Source organism: Mizuhopecten yessoensis, unplaced genomic scaffold (assembly GCF_002113885.1).
Source record: "Mizuhopecten yessoensis strain PY_sf001 unplaced genomic scaffold, ASM211388v2 scaffold8605, whole genome shotgun sequence".
Classification (NCBI taxonomy): Eukaryota; Metazoa; Mollusca; class Bivalvia; order Pectinida; family Pectinidae; genus Mizuhopecten; species Mizuhopecten yessoensis.
This window is the reverse complement of record NW_018407631.1, coordinates 180,850-197,585: the sequence shown is the minus strand read 5'-3', so window position 1 is coordinate 197,585 and position 16,736 is coordinate 180,850. Positions and strand designations below refer to the sequence as shown.

The 16,736-nt window shown below is 38.6% G+C and overlaps 1 protein-coding gene and 1 long non-coding RNA gene across 5 annotated transcripts in view; one reads left to right on the top strand and one right to left on the bottom strand.

The window, feature by feature from the left end:
• The window catches only part of LOC110456266 (protein jagged-1b-like), a 148,699-nt gene that overhangs the window by 99,336 nt on the left and 32,627 nt on the right, over window positions 1–16,736 (top strand). For all 3 annotated transcript variants that reach the window (XM_021506884.1, XM_021506886.1, XM_021506885.1), the window contains exons 3-4: window positions 1,099–1,353; window positions 4,104–4,158. In XM_021506884.1, the coding sequence (XP_021362559.1) occupies window positions 1,099–1,353; window positions 4,104–4,158 (310 nt within the window). The remainder of the gene's footprint in view (window positions 1–1,098; window positions 1,354–4,103; window positions 4,159–16,736) is intronic.
• The window catches only part of LOC110456267, a 44,564-nt gene that overhangs the window by 24,522 nt on the left and 3,306 nt on the right, over window positions 1–16,736 (bottom strand). Inside the window, exons 1-2 of one of the 2 annotated variants that reach the window (XR_002463575.1) lie at window positions 13,186–13,284; window positions 12,912–12,998 (exon numbers count right to left, since the gene is read on the bottom strand). This is a non-coding gene — a long non-coding RNA (uncharacterized LOC110456267). Of the gene's footprint in view, window positions 1–12,911; window positions 12,999–13,185; window positions 13,285–16,736 lie in introns of those variants that run through there. The other variant, XR_002463574.1, reaches the window with a different exon arrangement.

Here is a 16,736-nt window from a genome sequence, read left to right as displayed (position 1 = left end):
GTTGTGGGGTACCTACAAACCTACAAAACTGGGACAGTGTCAACACTATAGGTGTAACTGTGCATCAGCTGATGTTGTGGGGTACCTACAAACCTACAACACTGGGACAGTGTCAACACTATAGGTGTAACTGTGTAGCATCAGCTGATGTTGTGGGGTACCTACAAACCTACAAAACTGGGACAGTGTCAACACTATAGGTGTAACTGTGCATCAGCTGATGTTGTGGGGTACCTACAAACCTACAACACTGGGACAGTGTCAACACTATAGGTGTAACTGTGTAGCATCAGCTGATGTTGTGGGGTACCTACAAACCTACAAAACTGGGACAGTGTCAACACTATAGGTGTAACTGTGCATCAGCTGATGTTGTGGGGTACCTACAAACCTATTGTGGGGGTAGTTATCAAGGGGGACAGGAGAAAGGGTTTGGAGGGAAGGAAGGTGGAGGGAGAAGTGAAGGGGTAGGGTGAGGAGGAGCAGGGAGGATGGTATGGAAGAGAAGGGGGCATGTTGGGGGTCGGTTTATGAAGGAACTTCTAGTTAAGATTTGTGATGAATTATGTCTCCAATTATTGCACAATAGCAGCAGATTTGTCTCATTCTGAAGCTGTTGTGTGATGATAGCAGGATCGTGTAGTGGGAAATGTATCTATGATGTAGTCACAGTGCCAAGGGCTGAATTTGGACGGGTGCCTGTGTCCCAATTACTGGGTGTGCTCACATCAACATACACTGAACAACTCATCACATGTAATTAAAAATACTACAGTCGCTTACGTTATCACTTACATAACACGGCCTAATACTCAACAAAATTTATCAACAAGTTTAGAAGGGCGGTAGTGGGTGGACTCAGAAAATGTAATAATTACATTCTACAATACCCAGTTCATGTAACTTACATAAAAATAATTTATATGTGTATCTCTATACATCTGCAGCACCATATATTTATGTATGTGATATGTATGTACCTTAATTAACTATGTTACTGATGCTATGCATATACAAGGTTAAATGTGGGGGGTGGATTGTTGAAAGGATCACCGCTGGATCTTTCCTGTACCTATATGATGGTTTGGTTTGTTTCAGACGACGGTCAAATTATCGAGCGTGCTGCACATTCGGGCATCATTCTTCCTGGACAGGACTGGCACACGATCACGCACAACGGGCCGACGGCAGGTCTGATCTACAGGATACGCGTAGTTTGTGACGAACACTACTACAACACAACATGTACCAAATTCTGCCGTCCCCGCAATGACAAGATCGGACATTATAATTGTGATCAGAATGGGGATAAGGTGTGCATTGATGGCTGGATAGGGCCAGATTGTGAGGAGGGTAAGTAACATGTGATATTGATCTTGGATTGATGGTTAAGGCCAAGGTCATACTATTTATAGTTTGGTTACCAAGGAACAGCCTTGACCTTTACAATGCACACTTTTATAAAGGTCATTTACGAGAGGCAAAAAGTGCATACATTTTTTGTTGAATTGAAGAAACACATTGTCATCTGAACTGCTCGTGGTGTATAGAGAATAGATTATTTCTGTTAATTCTTGTTGCAATAAATTTTATATGAAAAAGTTGATGGAATTATTATTATACTGTATAGCCCTGGTATTATGAGGGAAGAAGTGTCTCTTGTATATTACTGTGACTTGGGTCATCATATCATTTCTTAAAATACAGGTATATTGTTACCTTGAAGCTTTCATATATCTATATGTAGAAGATGGGATCATCATTACCTTATACCTGAAATCTATCTATTAGTGTTGAGGGGGTTATTACATTATGTCTAGGATTTATATGTTGAGGGGCGGGGAGTTCCACAGAACCATACCTGTCAATGGGAAGAATCATCATACTGCATGAAAGTCCATTTACAAGTTAAAAAACCTGGTGATAAACATCCCAGATAACATATTTGACAGTATAGATGAAACTTGTTGTTAATATTAAAATCTCAATGTTGATGGGTCACCTGTATAGTCTGCCATTGTCATCTCACCTGAGCGTGGGAAATGTCACTTTTAAAATGTCCTTCTATTTTTTTATGTCATTCTATTTCCTTTTTGCTAAGTAATGCTTTCCTTGGACATTAAGAACATTTGCAGGTTTGCAATTTCACTACTACATTTCACAGGTATATTGTGTCAGTTAGGTAATAATAACCGACAACTAACGCCCTCTAGGTTGGGGAGCACCATTATAGTTAGAGTATATACTCTATAGTGGGAGAATCATTAATGTATATGGGATAGGGTTAGATATCTCAATTCTGTTCTACCATCTTACTGTGAGGGTATGGGAAATCAGTGATAATAGGCACTGTTATTGGCTCACCTTGTCTGAAGGAACAAGGGGACTTAATGCCCTATCGTGATGTCCACCGTTCACCTATCCATCTGTCATATGTCCGTCCATTTACCGTCTGTTAAATTAGTTTTGTCAAGTTGCTTTTTAAACAGCTTCTGTTCTGGAACTGGGCTGGGTGACTTGGAATTGTTTACAACTCACAACATATTACCATAACCTACTAGCTGGCCATGGGAGACAAACTCAAACCTTGCATTGAGCCCCTTGTTTTATTTGACTTAGATTTTTATGGTAAAAGACCTGAAAGTCAAAGCACTGAAATTGTGTGTAGTATGTTCTGTGGAAGGTATAGCTCCACAGTGTAAGGACCCCTCCAAGTATAGCAGCTATAATGTGCATTTTAGATTGAATTACAATCTATTTTTTTCTCAAAAATTAATCACTTCTTTTTCAGTCATGTTTAAATGAAGTCGGCTTTAATTTGTCAAAAGACCATCAGTTAATACGACAGAAAGCTAGTCAGCACTGTAATGCTGTATGAACATAGAATGGCCAGGTGCACTCAATATGCCTGATTTGAAAATCAAGATGACTATATATATCAAACTCAATTTGAATACACTTATAATAAAATGCTGCTTATAGAATTTTTATATCTTTGCATTTGAAAATTGATCTCTATGTCAGAATGTTAAAAAAATATATATATGACAAAGCATTCAATTAAAGAGTGTCTGTGATTTAACTATTGGTTATAATAGTGATAGGTAAGCATTTACAGAGGAGGCTCACACCTGTTCCTGCTAGACCCACAACAAAGAGTTCCTTGTTTTTTGATTCCACTAACTGGTGTATATTTACATGGTACCTACATTTGTATGAAAATAGATTTTTTTTAAATCAAAAAAGGAACTTAACATACATATTTTCTGAGCTTCAACAATGCATATTTTTGAATAGTTTGAAAATTGGATATCGTCATGAGAACACATTTAGTGAACATCAATGATTATTGGTGAGTTGTATATTTTTCACTCAAGAAGAATGTGTAGTTAGACACACCTGTTATGTATGGAGCGAGGAAGTGAAGCTTACTCAAGTCTACAACTTGTTTTGATGTTATAATAGTGCAGACCACACCACAGTAAAACCCAATGATTTTTTGGTATTATTTTATGTATGAAGAGTATTTACTCCTCTGAACTCCTTATTGACATTGAATGAGCTTTGACCTTGAAGGCCCATATCAAAGACAGATTTGTGTTACCTTATCATTAGGGGGTCAGTGATATTTGTGTAGAGATTTGTGTTACTTTATCATTAGGGGGTCAGTTATATTTGTGTAGAGATTTGTGTTACCTTATCTTTAGGGGGTCAGTGATATTTGTGTAGAGATTTGTGTTACTTTATCATTAGGGGGTCAGTTATATTTGTGTAGAGATTTGTGTTACCTTATCTTTAGGGGGTCAGTGATATTTGTGTAGAGGTTTGTGTTACCTTATCATTAGGGGGTCAGTTATATTTGTGTAGAGATTTGTGTTACTTTATCATTAGGGGGTCAGTGATATTTGGGTAGAGATTTGTGTTACCTTATCATTAGGGGGGCAGTGATATTTGTGTAGAGATTTGTGTTCCCTTATCATTAGGGGGTCAGTGATATTTGTGTAGAGATTTGTGTTACTTTATCATTAGGGGGTCAGTGATATTTGTGTAGAGATTTGTGTTTGTGTAAATGTTTGTGATGTTATTTCCATCTTCTTTTTTAGCCCTATGTCGCACCGGCTGTAGTCATGGATCATGTGACACTCCTGGGGAATGCAAGTAAGAAAGTCTTCCTTATTTCTCAATCTGCAGATTAGAAGAAACATGCCAAGTAAACATGCATGTTTTCATTTCTATAATCTGAATTTTATCTCTAAATGGTGCTAGTCTCAAGCCTGATGCATACTTTATCTCTAAATGGTGCTAGTCTCAAGCCTGATGCATACTTTATCTCTAAATGGTGCTAGTCTCAAGCCTGATGCATACTTTATCTCTAAATGGTGCTAGTCTCAAGCCTAATGCATACTTTATCTCTAAATGGTGCTAGTCTCAAGCCTGATGCACTTAAAGGGCATAGTTTTAATTGCAACAATAAGTAATGTTTCCAAAAATAACATTTTTTTTTTTTGGTTTGTGCAAAAATTCAACTGTATGTAATGGTCGTACAGTGTTTGCTCTGCTGAAATAGGACTGCCCAGTTTGGTATTAGTCAAGATAGAGAAATGTCCCAATAAAACCGTCTGTTAGGACCCCAGGGCCGACTGAGGGGAATTGTAATAAAATGATCTTATTCTACTGATAGACGTTATTGTTTTATTGGATACATTGTTTTTCATGAAACCGAGTGGTTAGATAGAATCTGAACTGATTTTGGTCTCCACATAAACAACTTATATACCTGACAGGTTTGTGGGCTAACCTCTGATGTTGTAGGGATTTCCAGTGCTTGTTTGTGTACAGGATTTGATAGGTTAAGTGTTGTGTATGCTATTTACCTTGGTGAAGATCATCCCTGAGAATTCTATTCCTATCTTATTATAGCATAGGCAGTGCAGGTTTGAAAAACTAAACAAATAATCAACATGTTGAGGTCAAGAGAGGTTCAACCTGCTACCCATTGGATCAAGTAAAGAAAAAACAATTCTATACAATACATACAAGGCTAAATTACCCAGCTGATATTTTCTTACTTTTCACACAGAAGTATAAAACTGATATTTCATGTAAAAATTATCAATTTGGGAATGAATACAATGTAAAAATTTGGGAACAAGGGATGATGAAAGGCTGTGGATACCAAACTCCAACATGTACATGTAAGCAGACGTACGTTTATGACATTATAATGTGAAAGATATCATTTTTCTCTGTTCTGTCCATCAGAAGTTCACATATGATTTGTTGAGATGCGCACAGGTAATGTGTGCCCATTAGAGTGACACCAGTGTTTCTGCCTGCTGTTGTATGTGGTAAAGAGGAACAGTTCCCACGCTTCACGCTATTACACTCTGACACTTCATGTGTCTAATTACAAATTCAACTCCTAAATTGCTACAAACAGTTTCAGATTGGGCCTCTATATGGGTGATGGAAATTTAACTATTGTCTTTGGTTCCTTGGAGCCCAACAGACCTGTCCTGTGTCAGTATTGTTAGGCACACAGGAACACTAGTGTGTGGCAAAGGGTCCTACTTAGTGAATCGTACAAATAGGTATTTTAATGTATCAACAATATTTGAATTTAAAGTATTGGTGCCCCAGATTGTGTCATTTATTTCTTATCATGAATCTCATTAGGGAGATGACAGGTAATTAGCATGATATGAAAGGCTTGTTTGTCAAGGCAGAATATCATTAGAACTCAGAGTACATTTATAGTACAGAGGCTTCCTCTGATAAATACATTATCATATTGTAGGTAAATATAGCAATGAACTGAAGGTAAACAGGTGATCTCAGGGTAGAAAAGAGTTCCCCAAGTCTCAGGGTAGAAAAGAGTTCCCCAAGTAAGGATTCCGAAGTAAACAGGTGATCTCAGGGTAGAAAAGAGTTCCCCAAGTAAGGATTCCGACGTAAAGCAGGATCTGCTGATAAAATCAGAATCTCAAGGTAAAGTTACAACCTTGGGTAAAATAAAATCTGCTTGTAAAAAAAGGGCTATCCAGGTAAGGCTATGATTCCAGGTAAATGTGAGATCTACAAGTAAAATTAGGATCTGCAGGTAAAGGGATGATTCCAGGTAAATAGGATCTACAGGTAAAGGGATGATTCCAGGTAAATAGGATCTACAGGTAAAAATAGGTTTTCCAAATAAACTTATTATTTCAGGTAATGTTATAGTGCCAAATAAACTGTAAATCTAGCAGTAAAAGTAGGACCTCCAGGTAAATTATAATTCCAGGTAAAATAAGACCTGCTCGTGAAAATAGGATCACAGGGTTAAGTTGTGCTCCCCAGGTAAAGATGGTATCTACAGCTAAGGTTTATAGGGAAAGCAGAAGGAAATTTCAAATGATTAAAATATAGGAGCTGTAAATCTTGTATTTCAACTTCAATGTTACACCTCCTGACATTTGAACATATTACCTTTTTACATCCTTTGGTCAACAAACAAAGCATCTTTATTTTAAATTTGAATATGATGAATACATTAGTCCAACTCTGTTTTCTTTATTAACAGCCTTAATGATTCATAATCTGTTTTGATTTTTTCTCAATTATGTAAAAATAATATAAAAAATCATTCTAAATCTTTTCTGAGAAATTAATAGTCTTTCAATAGTCCCTTTCTATTAACAAAAGCTTTTGTACTCAAAATACAAGTTAATATTAAAATTATACAAATCTTAAAAATGTATATAAAAGTATTGCAGTGATTATATACTGAAAAGAAGAAGACAGTAGGGTTTTAACATCCGTAAAATACCAGTAACAGCAACTCTGCTGGGTGTTCAGTAAATGATGTTGGCTGGCAACCGTGAACAGGATCAGGGAATTGTTTCAGGTTCAGTAAATGATGTTGGCTGGCAACCGTGAACAGGATCAGAGAATGGTTTCAGGTTCAGTAAATGATGTTAGCTGGCAACCGTGAACAGGATCAGGGAATTATTGCAGGTTCAATAAATGATGTTAGCTGGCAACCGTGAACAGGATCAGAGAATTGTTTCAGGTTCAGTAAATGATGTTAGCTGGCAACCGTGAACAGGATCAGGGAATTGTTTCAGGTTCAGTAAATGATGTTAGCTGGCAACCGTGAACAGGATCAGGGAATTGTTTCAGGTTCAGTAAATGATGTTAGCTGGCAACCGTGAACAGGATCAGGGAATTGTTTCAGGTTCAGTAAATGATGTTAGCTGGCAACCGTGAACAGGATCAGGGAATTGTTTCAGGTTCAGTAAATGATGTTAGCTGGCAACCGTGAACAGGATCAGGGAATTGTTTCAGGTTCAGTAAATGATGTTAGCTGGCAACCGTGAACAGGATCAGGGAATTGTTTCAGGTTCAGTAAATGATGTTAGCTGGCAACCGTGAACAGGATCAGGGAATTGTTTCAGGTTCAGTAAATGATGTTAGCTGGCAACCGTGAACAGGATCAGGGAATTGTTTCAGGTTCAGTAAATGATGTTAGCTGGCAACCGTGAACAGGATCAGGGAATTGTTTCAGGTTCAGTAAATGATGTTAGCTGGCAACCGTGAACAGGATCAGGGAATTGTTTCAGGTTCAGTAAATGATGTTAGCTGGCAACCGTGAACAGGATCAGGGAATTGTTTCAGGTTCAGTAAATGATGTTAGCTGGCAACCGTGAACAGGATCAGGGAATTGTTTCAGGTTCAGTAAATGATGTTAGCTGGCAACCGTGAACAGGATCAGGGAATTGTTTCAGGTTCAGTAAATGATGTTAGCTGGCAACCGTGAACAGGATCAGGGAATTGTTTCAGGTTCAGTAAATGATGTTAGCTGGCAACCGTGAACAGGATCAGGGAATTGTTTCAGGTTCAGTAAATGATGTTAGCTGGCAACCGTGAACAGGATCAGGGAATTGTTTCAGGTTCAGTAAATGATGTTGGCTGGCAACCGTGAACAGGATCAGGGAATTGTTTCAGGTTCAGTAAATGATGTTGGCTGGCAACCGTGAACAGGATCAGGGAATTGTTTCAGGTTCAGTAAATGATGTTGGCTGGCAACCGTGAACAGGATCAGAGAATTGTTTCAGGTTCAATAAATAATGTAAGCTGGCAACCGTAAACAGGGTCAGAGAATTGTTTCAGGTTTAGGAAGTGTCAATTTAAAAACCTCTTGACATTATCTTACACAATGCTGATTAGAGCAGCCGATCAGATCGGGGAACATACATGCATGTGCATTGTATGTGTTTGTGCGTAAATCAGTGAAGTGTCACCTATGGTAATGAATGATTGAAACAGGTTAGACTCTTTGGCATGTAATAATCTTGTTGCTAGTGATTTTAAGCGTGCTTTAATTAGATTTCTAACATGGCTGCTCTGATTGGATTGGCTGTCATTCTACATAAAATTCTACCACTGTTAGCCATGATACTCCATTGTTTAATTATCTGAAACTTTGAGAATAGCTCCACAGTTTCGGGGAAAGGGGTTTTAAGCTATTTCAGAAACAGAGATACAGTGTCAGTGTGACTAAAGTAATCTCGTCTTAGTTTGTGTGGCAGGGATGACCTGTAAAGAAATAGCAAGAGCTTTGTTCTTAAGTACAGAGCTTGTCAATTTAGATAAATATTCATACGATTTTTGTAGAACTTTTGTCAATAAATGTCTTCAATTAACAGCATAAAACAATGTGTAATTCTTGGTTTATCAAGATTCGTTGATCTGGACGAGACAGCATTTGTAATGTTCAATTTTAACAGACAGTAATGCGTATCATTTGCTTGGTGTGCATATCTGTAGTTTTGGGTACACAAAACATATGTATAACCAGGCCGATACCCTATCAAGGATGCATGCCCACAGACCCGAGTTATGTCCGCTACATCACTTGGTATATACCAACTAGCTAATGAAGCAGAACAAGGACATGTGCAAGCTAACTATTTTAAAATTAAGAATTTCTCTCGCACACGAAGGCGAGGCTCGTTTGGATCTGTACCCAATGTGTGAAAGCCTGTGAAATGTTAAAAAGAAGTTCTACAATATTACATAATAAAGTAACCAGTTATTCTACTCACTTAATCCTGTAGCAAATCTCACAAATTTTAATCAATAGTTTCAAAAGAATATGATATGCAAGTTTTAATTGAGGGAATACTATATGTACGGGTACTTGTCATCAGACAAATTGATTTCTTGCAAAACTTATTTTCAAAAAAATGATTCTTTTTTGTACTTTGCATTCATGGTCAAATGTAATAAATGATTGGAAAAATTGTGAAATGAAACTTTAAAAAGAAATTTAAAGATGCCCATGCTACATACATCAGGGTATATGTACCGATCTAACAGTCACTAAGATACTTAATGTTCTGTTGTATGCTAGCTTTAGCTCATTTTACAGAATATAGGAGCAGGTTATTTCTTACGGATGAGACATTTTTTCAAAGGTTGAAAAACATGTACAAAACTTAGTGCTTACCAATGTGTTAACCAAAGCAATATATGTATTAGTCAGGGCAATATATGTATTAGTCAGGGTATTACGTATTGGTAGTACATGGGAAAATATTGTACTGCACCAGGGCAATACGTATTGGTAGTACATGGGAGAATATTGTACTGCACCAGGGCAATACGTATTAGTAGTACATGGGAGAATATTTGCCATTTCTCTGTAAAAACTTCAGAATTATTTGCAGCATGCCATTGAGCTGGTGCTTCCTGGGAAGATGGCTGCCGTATGCCAAAACATCACTTAGATTTCCATCTGTTCATGAGTGTACCTTAATTGTTTTTCACATCTAATATTGTTTCAATGAACACCTGTTTCTGATTGCTGTCTAATTCCTACAAGCAGCCTTTTCCTGGCTTGCCAGGTCTTAACTATTGGTACATTTACAAATCAGACAAAAACTGGAGAGGTTTATGTAGCGTAGTTCACACACAGGTATCGCACCGTAATACAAAACACAAATACACAACAAGGTGTATCACACTCAGTAAAATAAAAATCAGAAGAACGAAGTGATAGGAACTTTGTAAACAGTTTAAGATTCATAAAATTCATTCCATTATGTTGTTTGTGTAAGGATTGCTTTGATCAGCATGTTACCTATAGATATCTACTGGCTGTGAAAGTCGGGCATATAGAAATAACATTAATTAACAAAGGTTCCTATATTTTACTGATGTTTAATCAAGATTGGAAAATTTATGTACCATTTTTAATGTGTATAAATCATACCAAAATGTCCAGAAACTAGGTCATTGTACCAGTGTTTTGTTTACAATAGAAGGAGGAATTTACAGACTTTGGCATCATAAGGAAGAGTTGTTGAACTTTGATATTAAAGAGGATTTTATAAACTTTGGCAAGATATGGAGGGGTTCATGAAATTTGGCATCATAATTTCTTTGGAAGGGTATATAAAGTTTTCATAATATTTGCAGGAAGTAAAATATTTGCAGAAAGTTATGAGTTAGGTATTATTTTTGAGGAGTTTATGAACTTGTGTTGAGGGGTTAATGATCTTTGCTAAACCTAAGGGAATTTATTATCTTGGACAATATTTGAATGGATTCATGGCCCATCACATTTCATCACTCTCGGCCAATTACAGTTTGTCATTCTTAGCCCATCACAGTTCATCAGTTTCATTTAATGATTGTTTATCACTTCCGGTCCATTAGAGTTAATCACCCTTGGTCTATCACACTTCATCATTCCTGGCCCATCACACTTCATCATTCCTGGCCCATCACTCTTCATCATTTCCGGTCCATCACACTTCATCATTTCTGGCCCATCACACTTCATCATTCCTGGCCCATCACACTTCATCATTCCTATCCCATTGCACTTCATCATTCCTGGCCCATCACACTTCATCATTCCTGGTCTATCACACTTCATCACTCCTGGTCTATCACACTTCATCATTCCTGGTCTATCACACTTCATCACCTTTGGCCCATCACCTTCATCATTCCTGGTCTATCAAACTTCATCATTCCTGGTCTATCACACTTCATCATTCCTGGTCTATCACACTTCATCATTCCTGCTCTATCACACTTCAACATTCCTGGTCTATCACACTTCATCACTCCTGTCCCCTCACACTTCATCATTCCTGGCCCATCACACCTCATCATTCCTGGTCTATCACACTTCATCAGTCCTGGCCCATCACACTTCATCATTCTTGGCCTATCACACTTCATCATTCCTGGTCTATCACTCTTCATCATTCCAGGTCTATCACACTTCATCATTCCTGATCTATCACACTTCATCATTCCTGGCCCATCACACTTCATCATTCCTGGCCTGTTGCAGTTCATCACTTATGACCCATATCTGTTCATCAACATCATCGATCATAGCTAAATCATCAGCCTATCACTGTGGTTCCATGCCAGCCTCAGTTTTTATTTCCCTGTATTTATCGACTTAATAAATTTGCTCCATTTGTGAACCTCTTATTTCAAGAGGGGTAATCATCAGAGGACCCCAGGTTTCCCCACAAGAGGTTCCTAGGGGTCACCATCAAAGGACCCCAGGGGTCACCACATATGGACCTGAGAGGTCACCTTCAGAGGATCAAAGTTTCCCCACCAGAGGTCCTTAGGGGTCACCGCAAGTGGACCTGAGGGGTCACCTTCAGAGGATCCCAGGTTTCCCCACCAGAGGTCCCGAGGGGTCACCTTCAGAAGCCCTCATGTTTTTCCACCAGGAGTCCTTAGGGGTCACCATCAGAGGACCCCAGGTTTCCCACCAGAGGTCCTTAGGGGTCACCATCAGAGGACCCCAGGGGTCACCTTCAAAGGACCTCATGTTTTCCTACCAGAGGTCCCTAGGGGTCACCATCAGAGGACCCCAGGTATCACAGGTGAGGTACATGTAGTATGAGAGGGGTTATACTTCAATTCAGATTTTTTACTTGGGATTATATGTATGTGTTTACTAATATGTATGTGATACATGTATGTAAAGCAGTTTCAGCAAAACATGGTCAATCAAAGATAATCTGGAATGGTCAAATTTTCAAGAATTTATGCAATATGGGAGATTAGACTTGATAATTAAGTCTTTTTATATTAAATTTTTAACCATTATTTTTACTTTTGACATCAACAGAATTCCATAGTTTTCTTTTTTGCTCAAATGTGGTTAACAAACTGAAACTATGTCATTTGACACTTAATTTTTGCTGGATTAGATCACTGAAAATATATAATCAACATTTGTAGACTTGTCAAATGGTACCTCACCCAATTTTTTGAAAAGTTGGCAAGTATGTGACGCTATTACATCAATCTTGTTTACTAGGGGAGACAACCAGGCTGTGATTGAGTGATTATATCTTCTAATCCTCTTTATCTTTATATAATTACCTTGTAACCAGTTAAATAAGGTAAAAGTGGCAGACAGATAGGTAGTGTGACTGTACAGTGTATGGGTACCTGTCATTACCAGCAGCATCAAGGGTATAACCATTCACTGAAGGAACGCCGCAGGCTATTCCTTCCTAATCTATGTAGGTTTAAAACATTTTAGGGTGACAAAACAGAAGCATGGTTGACTGATTAGAGAAAATTAATTAAAAACAAAAATAAACCTGACTGGGAGACACTTTCCCACACTATCCCGACTGCTATGTAAATGTCAAATTCATCATTCATGAATTTAAAATTGATGTGAGGTGTCATTAGGTGACTCGAGCCTTATCAATCAGTGTTACCTCCGAAGGTTTGTTTTACTTGTATTTGTTTTACCTGTGTATTGTTCTAACACGTAACACCAGATGTTTGGCCTTATTGTATAGGTGATGGATGACATCTTGTAATTACTTATCAGAAAATAAATAATAAATTTGAAAATAAAAAAGTTATACATCAACCTGGTTGTTAGATGGCAACTTGTTGGTTAAACGGCTCACTGAGAAAATTCTTGTTTACATATTCTTACGGAACAGACAGCTCCTTTTCTGAAAGTAAAATGTATAGACCATGATAACATTCACATCTAGTCAACCATGCTCTTTTATATCAGAATACACCAAAATGTGACATTTATTTCAGTGATATAATTTTAGATTTGATTAAGTTACATAAAGACTTTGATAAAGATAGATGTTATGTTCATAACAGGTGGACATTAGGTAACCACCATACCTGGCCTCGTATCCCAGGCTGTCATCACACCATACCTGTCCAGGTATCACAGGCTGTCATAACAGCAACATACCTGTCCAGGTATTACAGGCTGTCATCACACCACACCTGTCCTCGTATCCCACGCTGTCATCACACCATACATGTCCAGGTATCACAGGATGTCATCACACCATACCAGACCAGGTATCACAGGCTGCCATAACAGCACCATACCTGTCCATGTATCACAGTCTGTCATAACAGCACCAAACCCGTCCAGGTATCACAGACTGTTTTCACACAACATACCTGTCCAGGTATAACAGCCTGTCATCACACAATACCTGTCCTCGTATCCCAGGCTGTCATCACACCACACCTGTCCTCGTATCCCAGTCTGTCATCACACCATACCTGGCCAGGTATCACAGGCTGTAATAACAGCACCATACCTGTCCATGTATCACAGTCTGTCATAACAGCACCAAACCCGTCCAGGTATCACAGACTGTTATCACACAACATACCTGTCCAGGTATCACAGACTGTCATAACAGCACCATATACCTGGCAAGGTATCACAGGCAGTCATAACAGCACCATACCTGGACAGGTATCATATACTGTTATCACACAACATACCTGTCCAGGTATCACAGACTGTCATTACAGCACCATACCTGTCCAGGTATCACAGATTGTCATCACACACCATACCTGTCCAGGTATTACAGGCTGACATCATAGCACACACTTTAATGATGAAAAAAAACAGATTAATGATTTGTGCATTATTGGAACAAATTCATTTTGCAGAATTTAATTTCATCCAGATTTTTTCATCTTGTTGACAAATTTATTTTCAATCAGTAAAGTGTGGTTTTAATTTGTCTTGTTTGATCTCATCGTAACTGCTTGTTTAGTGATACCCTGTGTATCGCTTTTTAATTTAATGTTCAATTTATCAGACCCCGATAGAAAGCTTATTTGATATTAAAGAATAGGGCGGGATTAATGAGGTGTGAAAGAAATTATTCTCACCCTCCTGACCGATGGTTAGTGCTGGGAGGGCACATCAGGGGGAATAGTGCGAGTCGAGAGCATCAGGAGCGTTTACTGGGAGACGGGAGGGCATTTGGGGAAGGTTGTGTCGGAGCACTCATTCATATATGTCACCTCTTTAAGAGCCCTGGTTACAAATGTTTTTTGGTATTGGAGCCTGCTTGTCAGTATAAAACACTGGTACCCAGTGATAGCACTATGCGGAAACATCACAAGATCCTAACAAGCCAACTTAAGTTTGTCTCTATCCAAAGTTAGGCCTACCTATCTAGAGGACATCTTTGTATCGTAATTGATTAAATTCTATAATAGGATACAACAGAGAAATAACAACTAATGGCCACGTGTATACTGGTCGGATTGTCTCTATCCATGCTCTAAATTTACTTGTCATAAGTAATTAACTCAGCAGTTGAGCTTTTTTTCAAACTTTTTTTATTTAACTATTTATTTAAACGTTAAAGTTTTTCCGTTTCCCCAGAGAGAAGAAAGAGACAATTTGTATAATGACCTCCCATACTGCCTATAGCAACTGTTTATTACTCAATCCTTTCCTAATAAATGCATACAACCAATTTCCATTTATCTCCCCTGCAGTAAAACCTTTCTCTGGGTACTTCCCGGCAAATGTATTAATCCAGGAGATGGGCTCATTTTGTTTTTTGTTTTATGAAATATTGATGTTACGGCCCGTGGGTGTGAGGTACTGTGCCGGACAGCTGCCATAGCAACACAGCACAACAAAGTCAGCTGACTGTTTGTCTCGGCACACAGCCACAGCCCAATGCTGATTACTGATTATGTTTCAAATCTGATTCCATTGCAGGCAGATGCAGTTATAGAAAAAGATATGAAATAATAATGTCCAATAATATCATTAGATCCAGTTGATCAGGCAACTGAACATGGACATTGAGATGGAGCATTGGTTAGGAGCGTAATTTGTCAGAGGCCGATTTCTGTAGTGATGGTTATCTCCTCATTGCGTTTGGAGTGGTCCGGGCCAATTATTGAGAATATGTTAAACTTGTGTGTTATTTGATGACGGCTTGATCTCTCAGATCAGCTGCCACTACATGTGACAGTAAGGCAGTAATTCAATCTCCAACGACTCATCATACCGCACCTTTTCCTCGCCTAAAGCATTATTCATAAAAATCAAATACACATAATTCAGTGAACAATGCTATAAAATCTGTATTGTATGTCCCTCCCCTAGAAATTAACATGTCCCTCCCCTAGAAATTAACATGTTCCTCCCCTAGAAATTAACATGTCCCTCCCCTAGAAATTAACATGTCCCTCCCCTAGAAATTTACATATGATGATCTTATTTCTATATCCATTTTGTTGACAAATATCCTCATAATTATGTAAACATTCACTTATGATTTTTTTTTTTTAAATCACAATTTTTTAATATAAATTGGCTTATATTACTACAGTTATGAATCGGTTAAATCTTGTATTTATTTTCAGTCATCACAACCTGTGTAAAATCATACTCATTTTATTTCTGTGTGTAAACATGTTGATATCATGTTACAAAGAGGACCAGAAATAGATTGTGTCAGATGTCACCACTGAGTGGACCTTGTCCTGAGTATCACGTTTAGTCTTTGTGAAAATGACCTGCTCAAACACATTAAACTGAGTATAAGGGCAAGATAATGTCATGTTTAAGAACCATGAAAAGTATTTTGTACATACTATGAAAATTTCTTTGTATTTGATTTCTTAAGCGAAAAAAGGTGTCCAAGACACTGATTACCAAGTGTGAGTAAAGCCAGGGGTTGTTGAGCTCCCCACAAAACACTGTTGATATCCTCTGTAAGTGAAGCCAGGCAATGTTCAGATGAGCCCTCCCCTACCCCCACCCCACCCCACCCAATACTGCCTTCTGTGGTTTCATTTATTTAAGAGTGAGCTCCCTACCCAGAACTGTTTTTGCCCTCTACGAGTAAAGCCAGTGGTTGTTGGAACGGGCTCCATACCCAAACTGTTCTTGCTCTGAGTGAGTAAAACAAGGATATGTTGGGGCGAGCGCCCCACCCAACACTGTTCTTGCTCTAAGTGAGTAAAACAAGGATATGTTGGGTCGAGCACCCCACCCAACACTGTTCCTGCTCTGAGTGAGTAAAACAAGGGTATGTTGGGGCGAGCACCCCACCTAACACTGTTCTTGCTCTGAGTGAGTAAAACCAGGATATGTTGGGGCGAGCACCCCGCCCAACACTGTTCTTGCTCTGAGTGGGTAAAACAAGGATATGTTGGGGCGAGCCCCCCACCCAACACTGTTCTTGCCCTGAGTGAGTAAAACAAGGATATGGTGGGGCGAGCACCCCACCCAACACCGTTCTTGCTCTGAGTGAGTAAAACCAGGATATGTTGGGGCGAGCACCCCTCCCAACACTGTTCTTGCTCTGAGTGAGTCAAACAAGGATATGTTGGGGCGAGAACCCCACCCAACACTGTTCTTGCTCTAAGTGAGTAAAACAAGGATATGT